Below are 13569 nucleotides of genomic sequence, written 5' to 3' on the forward strand. Positions count from 1 at the left end.
TCTATAGAAGGACATGTCAGGAACCCATCAACTCTATTATACGAAGGCGTAAGTGGCAATGAATTGGACATACACTTCGAAAAGGTAACGACTGCATTGAAGGCCAAGCAATGCAGTGGAATACGCTGACAGAAGAAGGAAGAAGCGTTTTTTTTTTTTTAAATTCATTTTTATTAATTCATTCGTAAACCTATCTTAAAGCTAGACAAAAATTCATAAAACTAGCCTAATTATCCATAACTTACAACTAACTTAATGGTCCCATACGGACACGCTGAGTTAAACTATAACACTTACTACTAATGCCTTTCGGCCCTAAGATCTATTTTAACTTCAATTCAATTTTATTTATTTTTGTATTAATTAGAAAATTTTAAAAAAAACTAATATCAATATCCTTTTTGAAGGAAGGAGCGTTGGACGACTGAGATGCACATGGCTCAAGATAGTTGAGGAGGAATCAGCGTCACTAGGTAAGAGGTGGAGGGAGCTGAAACATATCTCCGGAAACATACACGATGGCGCGTAGGCGTAGTAGAGGCCCTATGCCCTTAAGAGGTTCCCAACGGACTTAACAGGTCGGAGGACCTAAGTAAGTAAGTATATTTGCACAAATAGGTGGAAGCTTTTCTCTTCTTTTCTTCAAAAGAGGAACTGTCAGAACATACAGAATTTCGAACGCTTTTTATTAACAAATCAAAAAAGGCCACATGTTTGAAGAATCTTTGATATTTGCAGTAACTTAAAAACCTTTGATTTTCAACCCATCACTTTACTTATGATTTATGTATGTACTCAAGGTCACATAGTCAACATTTGACCACCCTATATTTAAAAATTTAACCAATTTTTGTAATAAAATCAAATAAATATTCAAATTCTATCCGTTAAATTTTCCATTTTACCTGGCAGCCCTAAATATAACACTTGCTATGGCCATCTACCGGCCAATAGAATTTTCAATCCGAAAAGTGTTATACAACTTTTTTGTTCACCAACCACCAAACAATTGCACACTGAAAACACCTACAAAACCTAATCTTCTGTCAAACTTGAGATAATTTTCTCAATTTCATTAATTTTAATTCCATTAAAAACATAATTTACGTAAATTGGAAAATCATTTAAATAAAAGAATAAAATACCTCAAATCACGGTTAACAAAATGAACCGTGAAATAGTTTCGCACATACTCGACGTGCTCAAGAATTCCACAGACAAAAATGTCATTCTAAAGGGTTTGGTCAAGCTCCGGACGGATTTGGTCAAAGACCGTGACGGCATAGTAATGTTCCATCAGTGTAGTGGTATTCCACCAATGGTGCGATTCCTAAACAAACCCCACGAGCAGATTCTGGAAGTTGTATTAAGCATTCTGGGGAATTGCTGCACAAATGTCGACTGCTGCAATGAGGTAAGTTCTTGGACTTTGTTATGTGCTTTGTCTTACTGGCGCAATTGTCTTTTGCTCTTAGGCTTTGGACAATAAAGTTGCTATACCTTTGGCAACGATTCTCAAGAGCATCCCGAATGCTCTGATCCAGTGCAGGGCTTGTAGGCTCTTGGGAAACCTTGCCAAAGTAGACAACTCCAAGTTACTCTCCACGCATTGTCCAGCAATAGCTTCAGCAGTCTGCCAAATAATAGAAGAGAGCGATGATGTGCAAACACAGATTATGTGCTTCAGAGCATGCCGATTCCTTGTGGCTGAAGAGCAGTTCTTGAGGCACTTCTTGGCGTCGGATGGGTTCACTCTGGTTATGAAGACCCTAGTGGGAGTGATGAAGAACAAGGAGATTCCCGAACCTCTGCCAGAGTTGCCTCAGAAGGTTGGTGGTCTGAAGAAGAACCAACATCGAGAGAAGTATTTCGAGGAAGTGGCACGCAACTTGGAAGGCCCTCGAAGCGACATATTCGACATGGCCAATCTGAAGAACTCGAAGACTTGTACGGATTACATTATGCCCACGGAAAAGTCGAATATCGATTTGGCCAGTGAGATTCTCAAGTGTCTCCTCATCATCTCGGAGATCAATTTGAATTTTCAAGCTTGGGAGGTAAGTTTTGGTTTATTGGTAAACTTAATTGCTTTTGTTTTTGTTGTGTTATTGCTGCAGGGTGTCAATAGAAGCAATTTTCTTGCCGCTGTGGTGTTCTTTGCCTCCGACGATAATCCCTATCGAGCGACAGCTCTTAAGATCCTATCGAATTTCTCTAAGAATCCAAGTGCTATTCACGCCTTGGGTACTGCCGACGCTATTGTTTCGGCATGTGAGCTTCTTATATACCGGAATTTGCGTAAGTTTCTCAACTACCCTGGTTTTCGGAACTTACAAAGGTGATGTTAATATTCTGTTTTGCAGCCAAACCTCTATCTGAGAGTGAAATCAGACATTGCATCAATGTGATTTGTATGCTGTCGGGAGATGCTTGCAATCGATCGAAAATCCGCCGATCAGGAGCCATTGGTAAACTCTTGGACATCGCAAGGACTTCCAAATCACATACAGAGATTTCGTCGGTAGGGTCTAAAGCCAACAATTTGTTTTCCTTGTAAAATTTATGATGAATCTTTTTTATTTCATGTTTTAGATACTATATGTGCTCAATAACTTTCAATATGACAACATAAGCATGGATTTAATGCTACGTGAAGGCTTGATTGGTATTTTGATTACCGAACTTGACGCTTATCTGCATAGTGACGATGATTATCGCAAAAGAAAACGGGAGGAGAAAAAAAACACCTCAAAGAAACGCAAATTACCGGAAAATTCTGTAGAATCTGTGTGTAAGGTGAGAATATAATATATGAAATAATTGCTATCATTTCTCCTTTTATTCATTATTAAAAATATCTTTACTTTATAAAATCGTTTAGTACGGTTACCTTGGTGTGATGGTTACTGCGTAGGACTGTTATGCTCGATATCTTGGGTTCAATCCCAGCCTGTGTCACCTTCATTTTTTTTCACTGCTATTGCTTCTTACGGTGAATTGAAAAATGCTCCAAGAGTAGTTCTTGTCATGAAAAGTACTTTCTTAAATTAGCCGCTCGGATTCGGCATAAAACTGTAGGTCCCTTCCATACCTCACATGACTCACGCATAGGAATGGTTGAGAGTTGGCCCTAGTTCTCTACGGAATGTTCATCATGATCATCGGTTCGACAACTGGTGAACGGTCCTGGCTTCATACAACAAGTCTCTCCATTTATTCCGATCATCATCCAGTTGCGCACCCCAATGTTTTGGGCGTCCTAATCCAGCGTAAGCATGGTCTGCCACGCTGTCGCCTACCATAAAATGACTACAAAGGACTTTTCAAACTGGTTCGTCTTCGTTCCTATGAGCCAAATGTCCGGCCCACGGGGGTCTACCGAGCTTTTGCTATTTGTTACAATATCAGCTTAGAAGTAGATTTCATTCAGTTCATGATTGTAGCGTCCCCGGAATCGGACGGTTGCGTCCTATTTCTTGGTGGTCTACGGCAAGACGCCATGACGTTATTTCTTTTTAAAACGCGCCAATATTTTTTATTTTACGAACTTCTATAGGAACCGTATTAAAAAGTTTGCAGGAAGCAATGGAATAGGAGGTTCTGTAGCTTGTCGCACGGAAATATTGGATATTTACTACAAGGATTGAATTACTTCTAAGACTTCGTATGTCGGAAATAGGACTTTCCAAATATCCAGCTCTTTTAAAAAACACCTTTAAAAAAATATAAATGTCTAACGGGAAAAATTTTGTAAAGACCAAAAAAGTTCCATTGATGGTGTTAAACGATGAGTTTTACAAACGTTACGTATAGCTGATTTTTGAATAACGGTGATTGTTGTAGTTTGTTGACACATGCACCACCCCAACAAGCTATTCCATATTGCAACTTGGAATGCAAAATTCCAAAATAAACCATCTTCAACAAAATTGAAGGGAAATACTTTTTGAGGTGGTAAAAACAACGGGTGGATGAGAGAAGATAGTCTTTTAAATAGCAATGTGTTTGTCCCAGTAAAGGTTTTGATCAATATAGATGCTGAGGTACTTTAAGTCTTCAACTATTTGGGATATCATCGGAGAGAGAAGATTGGTGTCTTCTGTTTGAAAGTGTGTTAAGCTACTTTTTACCGTGGTATAATATTTCATTCCAGTAGATCAGTGGCCGGTCCCAGAAACACTTATAATTAGATGTTTAATATGTTCTTTTTTTAATGAACGCTAATTATTATCATATCATTAGGTGCTGCCTGCTTTTAGATCTATCAATGGGCTTGAAGCACTATTAAAAATCGGTAAAATAGCGATGTTGTTTGGAAACTAAATTCAAATATATCGGATGAAGTCGCAGGAGATATAAGGCAGTAGTTCTCAACAGACACTATCAAGGACTCAGAACAGATCATTTCATACCTAGTAGAGATCCTTGACTCACTTGAGTTGTGCACTGTGCCCTCACATTAAATGCCCTTCGATTCTGTAAAGGTAGAAGACATCGTGTCACATAATTTGGGCTAAACCTTGTTAGTGCTAATATATTAGCCATCGGCGTTGGATAGGATGAAACTTTAAACAATAGTTCGTACAGATTTACCATTCTAATTCAAAGGACTTCAATTCTCAATTGAAGTTAATAACAATTAATAAAGCGCAAGGGAAAATACTAAAACTAAAAGAGTGAACCTAGAAAACACGTGCTTCATCACTTTAACAATAGACAACGTTAGGTTTGGTTCTTCATTATTTCTTTTGATCGTCGAAAACTTACCATTTATGTCATGTATACTTTCCCATGGAATGTATGTATATTTTGATTTTCTTTTACCAAGCAGGCAAAGCAGTGGGTAGCAGCTCCTTTGGTTATAATTTATTAGTAATGATTTTTTGTGTGCTTTATGTTAGTGTTATGTTGATGGCTTGGAGGTTGATGACGTTCAGAGCTATCGTGAATCGCATTCCCCAAATAATAACTTACTTGCTTATTTAAGGTGGCGCTACAGTCCGGGGCGAACCTGGGCCTTAACCAACATGAGTCTCCAGCCAGCTCGGTCCCTAGCTAGCTGTCTCCAGTTTCGCACTCCAAGTTGGTTGACCTAGCCATCTAAGCCGTTGGACTTTAATTCTGCAACCGGAGATTTGTTTCTCTCGAAGCATCCTAAGATGGTCTCATCTTTCTTTGACAGGGTCCAGGCCTCAGCGCCATAAATGAGAACCGGGATGATCAGTGTCTTATGGATGGTGATTTTAGATGCTCGAAAAAGGACTTTACTTCTCAATTGCCTTCTAAGTCCAAAGAAGCAGCGTCCCCTTGTGGATATTGAGATGTGTGAACTGCGTACTAACTACCAGAACGTCTCGCCCCGCAGCAAAATCGATCAGCCTGAAGCCGTTGTCAGAGGTGGTGTCGTGCAGACTGTATCTCCCGATTATGCCACCAAAGATGTCTTCTCTTCCTAGCTTGGCATTAAAATCTCCTAAGACAATTTTAATGTCATAGCCAGGGCACTGCTCATATGTGTTGTCCAAGAGCTCGAAGAATATGTCTTTGGTGTCTTCATCTTTCTCCTCTGTTGGGGCATGCGCGCTTATTAGGCTTATGTTGGCGAATTTAGCCTTGATGCGAATTGTCGTGATGCGCTCGCTCACACTGTTGAAACTCAAGACTTTTTGCCTGAGTCTAGCTCCAACAACAAATCCACCACCAAATAGACTCTGTCTTTGTTCTAGGTAGCAGTCGCCGTAGTATACATCGCAGTCTTTTATTTTGCGTTTTCCTGGTCCATCCCATCGCACTTCTTGGATGGCAGTAATATCTGCCTTGCAGCAGTTTAGGGCTTCTGCTAATTGTTCGGCTGCACGTGGTCTGTTAAGGGACCTAACATTCCACGTTCATATCCGAAGATCGTTGTCCTTATTTCGTTTGCGTGGGTTGTCAACAGTGAATCCGTCCCTATCCGAGGCTTGTTGGTGCTTCGCAACTAAAGGTATTTTTTACGTGGCCAGGAAGTTACCCCGACGGCACAACCCCCAACCTGGAGGGCCAGATCCTTAGTATAACTCCAAGGAAGGGGAGCCGGATAAACCGCTTCTTACCGAATATGTCGAAGAAGCCCTATAAGGTGTTCACTAAGAGGTACTAGGTGAGAGTTGGGTTTTGACAAAAACCTGTAGACGCTTGTGTCCTCTTGAATGCACATGTCTACCATTTGAACATCCCAAAAAATAACTATCATGAAATAATTTCAAAATTAGAATAGAAAGATTTACCTATCGGAATAGTGAATGGTCGCATTCACAAAGCTAGTGGTTACATAGCCAAGGGATTCTGATTGGCTAAATCTAACTACAAAAGTATTAGAAATCTCCCCTCCGACGTAGTTACACTAATGTCGGCTACAAAGTTAGTGCACACTGGTTTTGAAGTTTCACAATCAGCAGCTAGGCAAGGGAACAAGAATTCAAAATGAATCTTTCGGTATTTAAATACAAATATAAATCCATCATATTATATCTTCTATTTATTTTGAATTTAAAAAGAAAAAGTATTAAAAGTTCTGAAAACAAAAATATTTCTTATTTTATATATTTATATTTGTCAATTTTAACTCATTTTGTAATTGGAATTAGCCAATTAGAATGACTTCATTACGTAGTGCCTACATTAGTTGTTAACAAGATCGCGTTTAGCAGGGCATGGCATTGGTTTTGAGGTTATGTCAGTTGTATTACCTTTACACACTTTTTTCCTTTTGGAACGTTCAATTAGCATGTGAATGGGATTTTATTTGCAATCAACTGCATTTAACCGCAAATTTACACCAAAATAACTGTGTCATAAATTTAAAATGTATTTTTTGAAGCTGTAACTCCAAAATGCATTCTTGTAGAAACAGAAGTAAGCGAAATATTCTTTTTGTTTTAAATAACAAAAAAATAATAATAAAATTACATAATAATAAAATTACAAACAAAACTTAAAATAGAAATAAAATGTTCAATTTAAAGCGGAATACTCATTTTGGATAACGAATGCTTTTTAATTATGTGTACGTAAGAATTGAATCTATTATCTTAGAAAAGGATAGAATATTTAATTATAATCAATTTGTAGAACACCAGTTAAAAATAATGCAATAATAATAATAATAGAAATAGTAATAATAGAAATGTAATTTGGCAATTATTAAAGGAATATAAAGGTGTGGTCCAAGATGGCTGCCTTGTGGTACGCCAGAAAAGGTTTTTTATTTCACTTGATAATACATCAAATGGTAGACATGTGCATTCAAGAGGACACAAGCGTCCACAGGTTTTTCTCAAAACCCACCTCTGTCTATCAACTCCTACTCTCACCTCCCCGCGGTGAACATCGGGTGCCTAGTACCTCAACTGGAGATTGGGTTCCAACCCCAGTGGAAAGTTGTTGGGGGCAGCAAACGAGAGAGGTGGGGAGAGGTGTTTCCACTAAGGCACCTCTCCTTATCTAGGCGGCAGCGGACGAATTCTCGAGGTAGAATCAACGGTGGCGTCTACAGTTCCAGTAAGGTTGAACTACTTAGTGAACACCTTATAGGGCTTCTTCGACATATTCGGAGCCCAGGCCTATAAGGAGTGGTTCATCCGGCTCCCCTTCCTTGGAGTTATACTAAGGATCTGGCCCTCCAGGTTGGGGGTTGTGCCGTCGGGGTGACTTCCTGGCCACGTAAAAACATCATAGTTTCGAAGCAACAACAAGCCTCGGATACGGACGGATTCACTGTTGACAACCCACGCAAACGAAATAAGGACAACGAACTTCGGATATGTACGTGGAATGTTAGGTCCCTTAACAGACCACGTGCAGCCGAACAATTAGCGGAAGCCCTAAACTGCTGCAAGGCAGATATTACAGCCATCCAAGAAGTGCGATGGGATGGACCGGAAAAACGCAAAATAAAATACTGCGATGTATACTACGGCGACTGCTGCGGAGAACAAAGACAGCGTCTATTTGGGTGTGGATTTGTTGTTGGAACTAGTCTCAGGCAAAAAGTCTTGAGTTTCAACAGTGTGAGCGAGCGCATCGCGACAATCCGCATCAAGGCTAAATTCGCCAACATAAGCCTAATAAGCGCGCATGCCCCAACAGAGGAGAAAGATGAAGACACCAAAGACATATTCTTCGAACTCTTGGACAAGACATATGAGCAGTGCCCTGGCTATGACATTAAAATTGTCTTAGGAGATTTTAATGCCAAGCTAGGAAGAGAAGACATCTTTGGTGGCATAATCGGGAGATACAGCCTGCACGACACTACCTCCGACAACGGATTCAGGCTGGCCGATTTCGCTGCGGGGCGAGACGTTCTGGTAGCTAGTACGCAGTTCACACATCTCAATATTCACAAGGGGGCATGGACATCTCCTGATCAATCAACCGTCAACCAGATTGACCACATTGCGATCGACGCACGACACTTCTCCAGTATCCAGGATATCCGAACATTCCGAGAGGCCAACATTGATTTGGACCACTACCTCGTTGTAGCCAAGGTACGGCTACGGATATCCCGATCCAAGCCAAAACAAGGAAGTACTGTGAGAAGATTCGACGTTAGACGGCTACAATTGTAAGAGACTCCCATGGTCTTTTCCTATCAAGTCTTTAGTAAACCCTTAAGGACTCCTATGCTACCTGCATTAAGCATTGAAAACCAGTGGCAACATTGCCTTGCAGCCATCAGAGATGCCGCCTCTAAATTGCTAGGTTTCACACGACCAAGTCAGCGAAACCCCTGGTTTGACTACGAATGCCGGCAAGCGCACGGAGCGAAACAGCATGCATACAAAACTGCGCTGCACAAAAGGACCAGAGCTGCTCGCGAGCTCTACGAGCAGTAGAGGAGAGAGGAACACCGGCTTCTCAAATGAGAAAAAAAGAGAGCATGAGGAGCGCGCGATCGAGGAGATAGAGGAATGTCACAACAGGAATGATGTTCGTAAATTTTACCAAAAGGTAAAAGAAACCTCCCAAGGGTACCAGCCACGAACCGAAGCCTGTAAAGACGATCAGGGGGACATCGTAGTAGAACCGCAGTCGATGTTGAGAATATAGAAAGATCATTTCTCCAAATTATATAACGGCGATGACGAGCCGCTGTAAGGGAGATAGAACCACTCAACCTCGGCGACGCAGATCAAGAATTCCGCCTACCCGACCTTGACGAAGTGAAGATAGCTATATCTAAACTGAAGTCAAACAATGCTGCTGGAGCTGACGGCATCGCTTCCGAACTATTAAAAGCAGCAGGCGATGACTTCGTAGGGAGCATGCACGAACTCATCTCCAAAATATGGTCAGAAGAAAGCATGCCCGATGAGAGGAATCCAAGCATAGTATGCCTGATACATATAAGAAAGGAGATCCTCTCAATTGCGCCAACTACAGAGGCACCAGCCTCCTTAACATTTCGTATAAGATCCTTTCTGCCGTATTATGTGAACTTCTGAAGCCGTTCGTCAACAACCTGATTGGTCCTTATCAGTGTGGCTTCAAATCGATACCCACTATCTCTTTATCGATTTTAAAGCCGCGCATGACAGCATCTATAGGCAAGAACTCTATACAGAGCAATGTCTAGTTTTGGTATCCCTGTCAAACTTATACGTTTGTGCAGAATGACGATGGAGAATGCACGCTGCTCTATCAAGGTCGGAAAAGATCTTACCGATGCATTTGATGTCAAAAAAGGTTTTAGACAAGGCGATGCACTGTCATGCGACTTCTTCAACATCGTTCTGGAAAGAATTGTGCAAAACTCAACCGTCAACACTAGAGGCTCAATCTTCCAAAGATCCATCCAATTACTCGGATACGCAGATGATATTGACATAATTGGAAGATCAAAGCGTGATGTCAGTGGAGCGTTTTTGAGCATTGCGACGGAAGCGAAGAAGATGGGTTTAGTGGTCAATGAGGGCAAGACCAAGTATATGCTGTCATCAAAAAAGGACACTGAACGACGACGTCTTGGACAAAACGTCACCATGGACAGCTATAACTTTCAGGTAGTTAAGGACTTTGTAAACCTAGGCACCGCTATTAACACAGACAACGACACCAGCGCTGAAATAAAACGAAGTATAACTCTTGCAAATCGCTGCTTCTTTGGACTTAGAAGGCAATTGAGAAGTAAAGTCCTCTCTCGAGCATGTAAAATCACCATCTAAAAGACACTCATCATCCCGGTTCTCATTTATGGCGCTGAGGCCTGGACCCTGTCAAAGAAAGATGAGAGCGTCTTAGGATGCTTCGAGAGAGAAATTCTTCGGCGATTTTTGGTCCCGTACGCATAGATAGAGAATGGAGGAGAAGATATAACGACGAGCTGTACGGGCTGTACAGCGACACTGACCTAGTTAGCAGAATCAAAGTCCAACGGCTTAGATGGCTAGGTCATGTAGAGCGGATGGACATCAACGCTCCAGCCCGGAAGGTCTTCGAATCCAATCCCGAGGGACGGCGCAGTAGAGGAAGACCGCGACTCAGGTGGCGCACCCAGGTGGGAGAGGACCTTAACCAACTTGGCGTGCGAAACTGGAGACAGCTAGCTAGGGACCGAGCTGGCTGGAGACGCTTGTTGGTTGAGGCCCATGTCCGCCCCGGACTGTAGCGCCACCTTAAGTAAGTAAGTAAGATAATACATCACCAAATTTAACATGTGATTTAGAACTAAACTAAAAAGCTTATTTTGTAAAATCGGTTCAAGTACCTTAGGGAGTAGTTGAAGTTTAACAAAAGGTCCATAGTTTTGCACAGTTGCCCTAGATCTAGAATTGTGAAGAGGATTATTCATTAATGATGACGATAAGTGATGACATATTTAAAATATGTCCGGTACAGCAGATAAACTGTTTTCTAGAGATGATCAACCTTTCTATACATTATCTGAAGATAAACAAAAAGCTAACAACATTTATAATAAAATCTTAATTATTAAAATGTTGTTGATGAGTAAATTATCACCTAAGTCAGAAAAATGAAGAAAATTCATTACAAATATCACTCAAGTTATCTGAAAAACTCCTTTGTAAGATGCACTAGTTGGAATCCCAATCAATTTTCAAAATATTTTTACTGGATTATTATCAAAATTATTAAGCATAAAAAACCAAGCATATTTAAAAGTTCAAAATATTATTTTAGATCAAAATAAATCAATCAATTCAATAAATCGGCATTTGGATATAGAAATAAAAAAATAGATCAATTTATTTTCCCAATGGAAAACCAGATGTAATATATAAAATATAATGCTAATGAGTAATTCATAAATAAAAAATTTGCTCGGGTTGGTTGGTGTAGTTCTAAAATTTAAAAACCTATAAGAATTTTTTTTTGAAACGTTTACACATTTACTAAAAATATACAACGTAAGACAAGACTTCCGAGCTGGTTCAATAAAAAACGAATCCGAAATAAATCTTTATTTATTTCAAATACAGAGTCTTATTTTTTCTCTAGTCGTTGTTTTTTAAATCTAAAACTTCATATTCGAAGTGAAAATAACGATTTCTTATGTACTTCCATTTTTGATTTCACTTTGTAAATTTCCAGACCCAAAAACTTCGTGACGAATCGAATTACGACTACGAATCACCATGTAGCTCACCTCGTTCTATTGTGTCTCCATCGAGTCCTTGTAGCTCGAGAGGGATGTCACCCATAGGAGGTGGTTTTAAAGTAAACTCAGGTAAATCTTGAAAATTAGTATAATTCAAAAACTTTCTCGAAAAAAAAACCGTTTCAATCAAAATAGAAATGGATTCCGAATCAGAAACATACTCACCCGTGTGTAGCGATGATGAGGGCATCGATGACGATGACAACATAAAGACTGATCCACATGATTCTGATATAATGAAACTATTGGACATAGCTTGTAAGTCGGAAAATAATTTAGAGGATAACGCACTAGACAAAGAAGACGATGAAGATGAAAGCCAAGGTAAGTCATAAGACTGTTTAGTCTGTTTAACATCGAATGAAAAACTATTTCATTGGGATGGGTTTGCTTTGCAGATGTGCCACCACTTAAATTGCCAAAACTAGGAAACAGCACAATAGATATAATTGAGAATCTTATATACCGAGTGACGCTATTAGTTAATAAGGGAGCTGAACTGAGCAAGCCAGAGACGCTGTACACCCTCATAGAAGCTATCAACACCTTCGGACTCAATAATTGTTTTTGCGGATCACTAACGAATATTCTGTCGTAAGATTATACAAGCATTTCAAGCCTTCAAATATACTCCAACTTATTTTTTGTCGTTTTTACAGTGAAAGTCAGTTCTTTGCGCAAGTAATCAAACTAGGTGTGGCTAACCAGCTCTTCCAAATGACAAAAGTCGATGAAGTAAGTTTCTTGGTTAGAAAACATAATGAAGTTTTTCTCATAGGTAGTTTTTTCTTGTATTTTAGCTTAAAACAGGAGGAATTGGTTTCCTTGAAACTCTCACAAATGTTGGAGAAACACACTATGGCAAGGGTGAACTGGCCCGTTTGCTACGCTCCGACGACGCCAGCCAAAAAAGGGCTTCCATAGCAGTTGGATTCATTATAAAAAACCATCGAATTCTCTACCATCTACTCACCGAGTGCAGTGTGCTCTTTACTCTCATCAACATGATCCTCACTGAAGACAGCGAATTCACCACCGAAGCTGTTGAGGCTCTCACCGCCATGAGCCAATCTACCCTCGACATCGCCATACCTGACAGTGACAAGGAATCTTTCGATTGTGATCAAATCTTTAACGATCAGAATACATCTGCAGAATCGTACGACTGTGATATGAAATTCATCGTCCACGACAACGACGAAGAGATTTCTGTGAGCTTCAACAAAAAGCTCCTCTCAGATGTGAGTGAAGTATTCAACTCCATGTTAAATAGTGACTTCCGCGAAGGCAATGAGGGCGAAATTCATTTAAAAGCCTATTCTGCCAGTGGTCTGCGATATTTCCTCAATCTCATCGAACTTCGTTCCCAAAATAAGCCACCTAACATTCCACCTGTAGAAAAGTACAAATCAGTTATCGAAGCATTTGAGCTATCTCGAGTGTACATTATACCCCAGCTAGAGAAGGTCATATTTAATGTTATGGTTTTTCTATTGGACGAAACAAATTGCCAAAGTGTACTTGAGTGGTCAATGAAGAACTACCACGCCGAACTCACCGAAATTGCCATAAACTATTACTTGTGCTCAAACATTGACGCGCACAACAAAATTAAGTTATTTAGGAAAGCTGACTTTTCCATGTACTCGAATGAATGGAACCAAATGATTACGGATGCGGTTCTGGTACGGTGCAAGGATACTCCTTATTATGATTTAGCAATGCAGTAAATAGTTCAGAAAATAAATATTTATGTTTTTGTATTTAAAAAAAGAGAGTGTTAGTCATCATCCCATTGTGTTTTATTGTGTTTTATCTAATAAATTGTTTTAATTTTTTAATTTATTCCGACCCAAAATGATGTGTTGTGTTTTTTTTTGTTTTTGGATTTTCATGCGTTAAGATTT

General features: G+C 39.9%; 1 protein-coding gene across 1 annotated transcript; it reads left to right on the forward strand.

Moving 5' to 3' along the window:
• The first annotated feature begins 1016 nt into the window (after nt 1–1016).
• Nucleotides 1017–13462, forward strand: LOC129941449 (uncharacterized). The gene is made up of 10 exons (XM_056050076.1): nt 1017–1414; nt 1476–2057; nt 2118–2298; nt 2364–2521; nt 2593–2796; nt 11596–11731; nt 11798–11986; nt 12061–12256; nt 12322–12397; nt 12463–13462. The coding sequence occupies exons 1-10, from the start codon at nt 1166–1168 to the stop codon at nt 13390–13392; spliced, it is 2901 nt and encodes a 966-aa protein (XP_055906051.1). The 5' UTR covers nt 1017–1165; the 3' UTR covers nt 13393–13462.
• Nucleotides 13463–13569: the final 107 nt, after the last annotated feature.

Source organism: Eupeodes corollae, chromosome 1 (genome assembly GCF_945859685.1).
Source record: "Eupeodes corollae chromosome 1, idEupCoro1.1, whole genome shotgun sequence".
Taxonomy (NCBI): domain Eukaryota; kingdom Metazoa; phylum Arthropoda; class Insecta; order Diptera; family Syrphidae; genus Eupeodes; species Eupeodes corollae.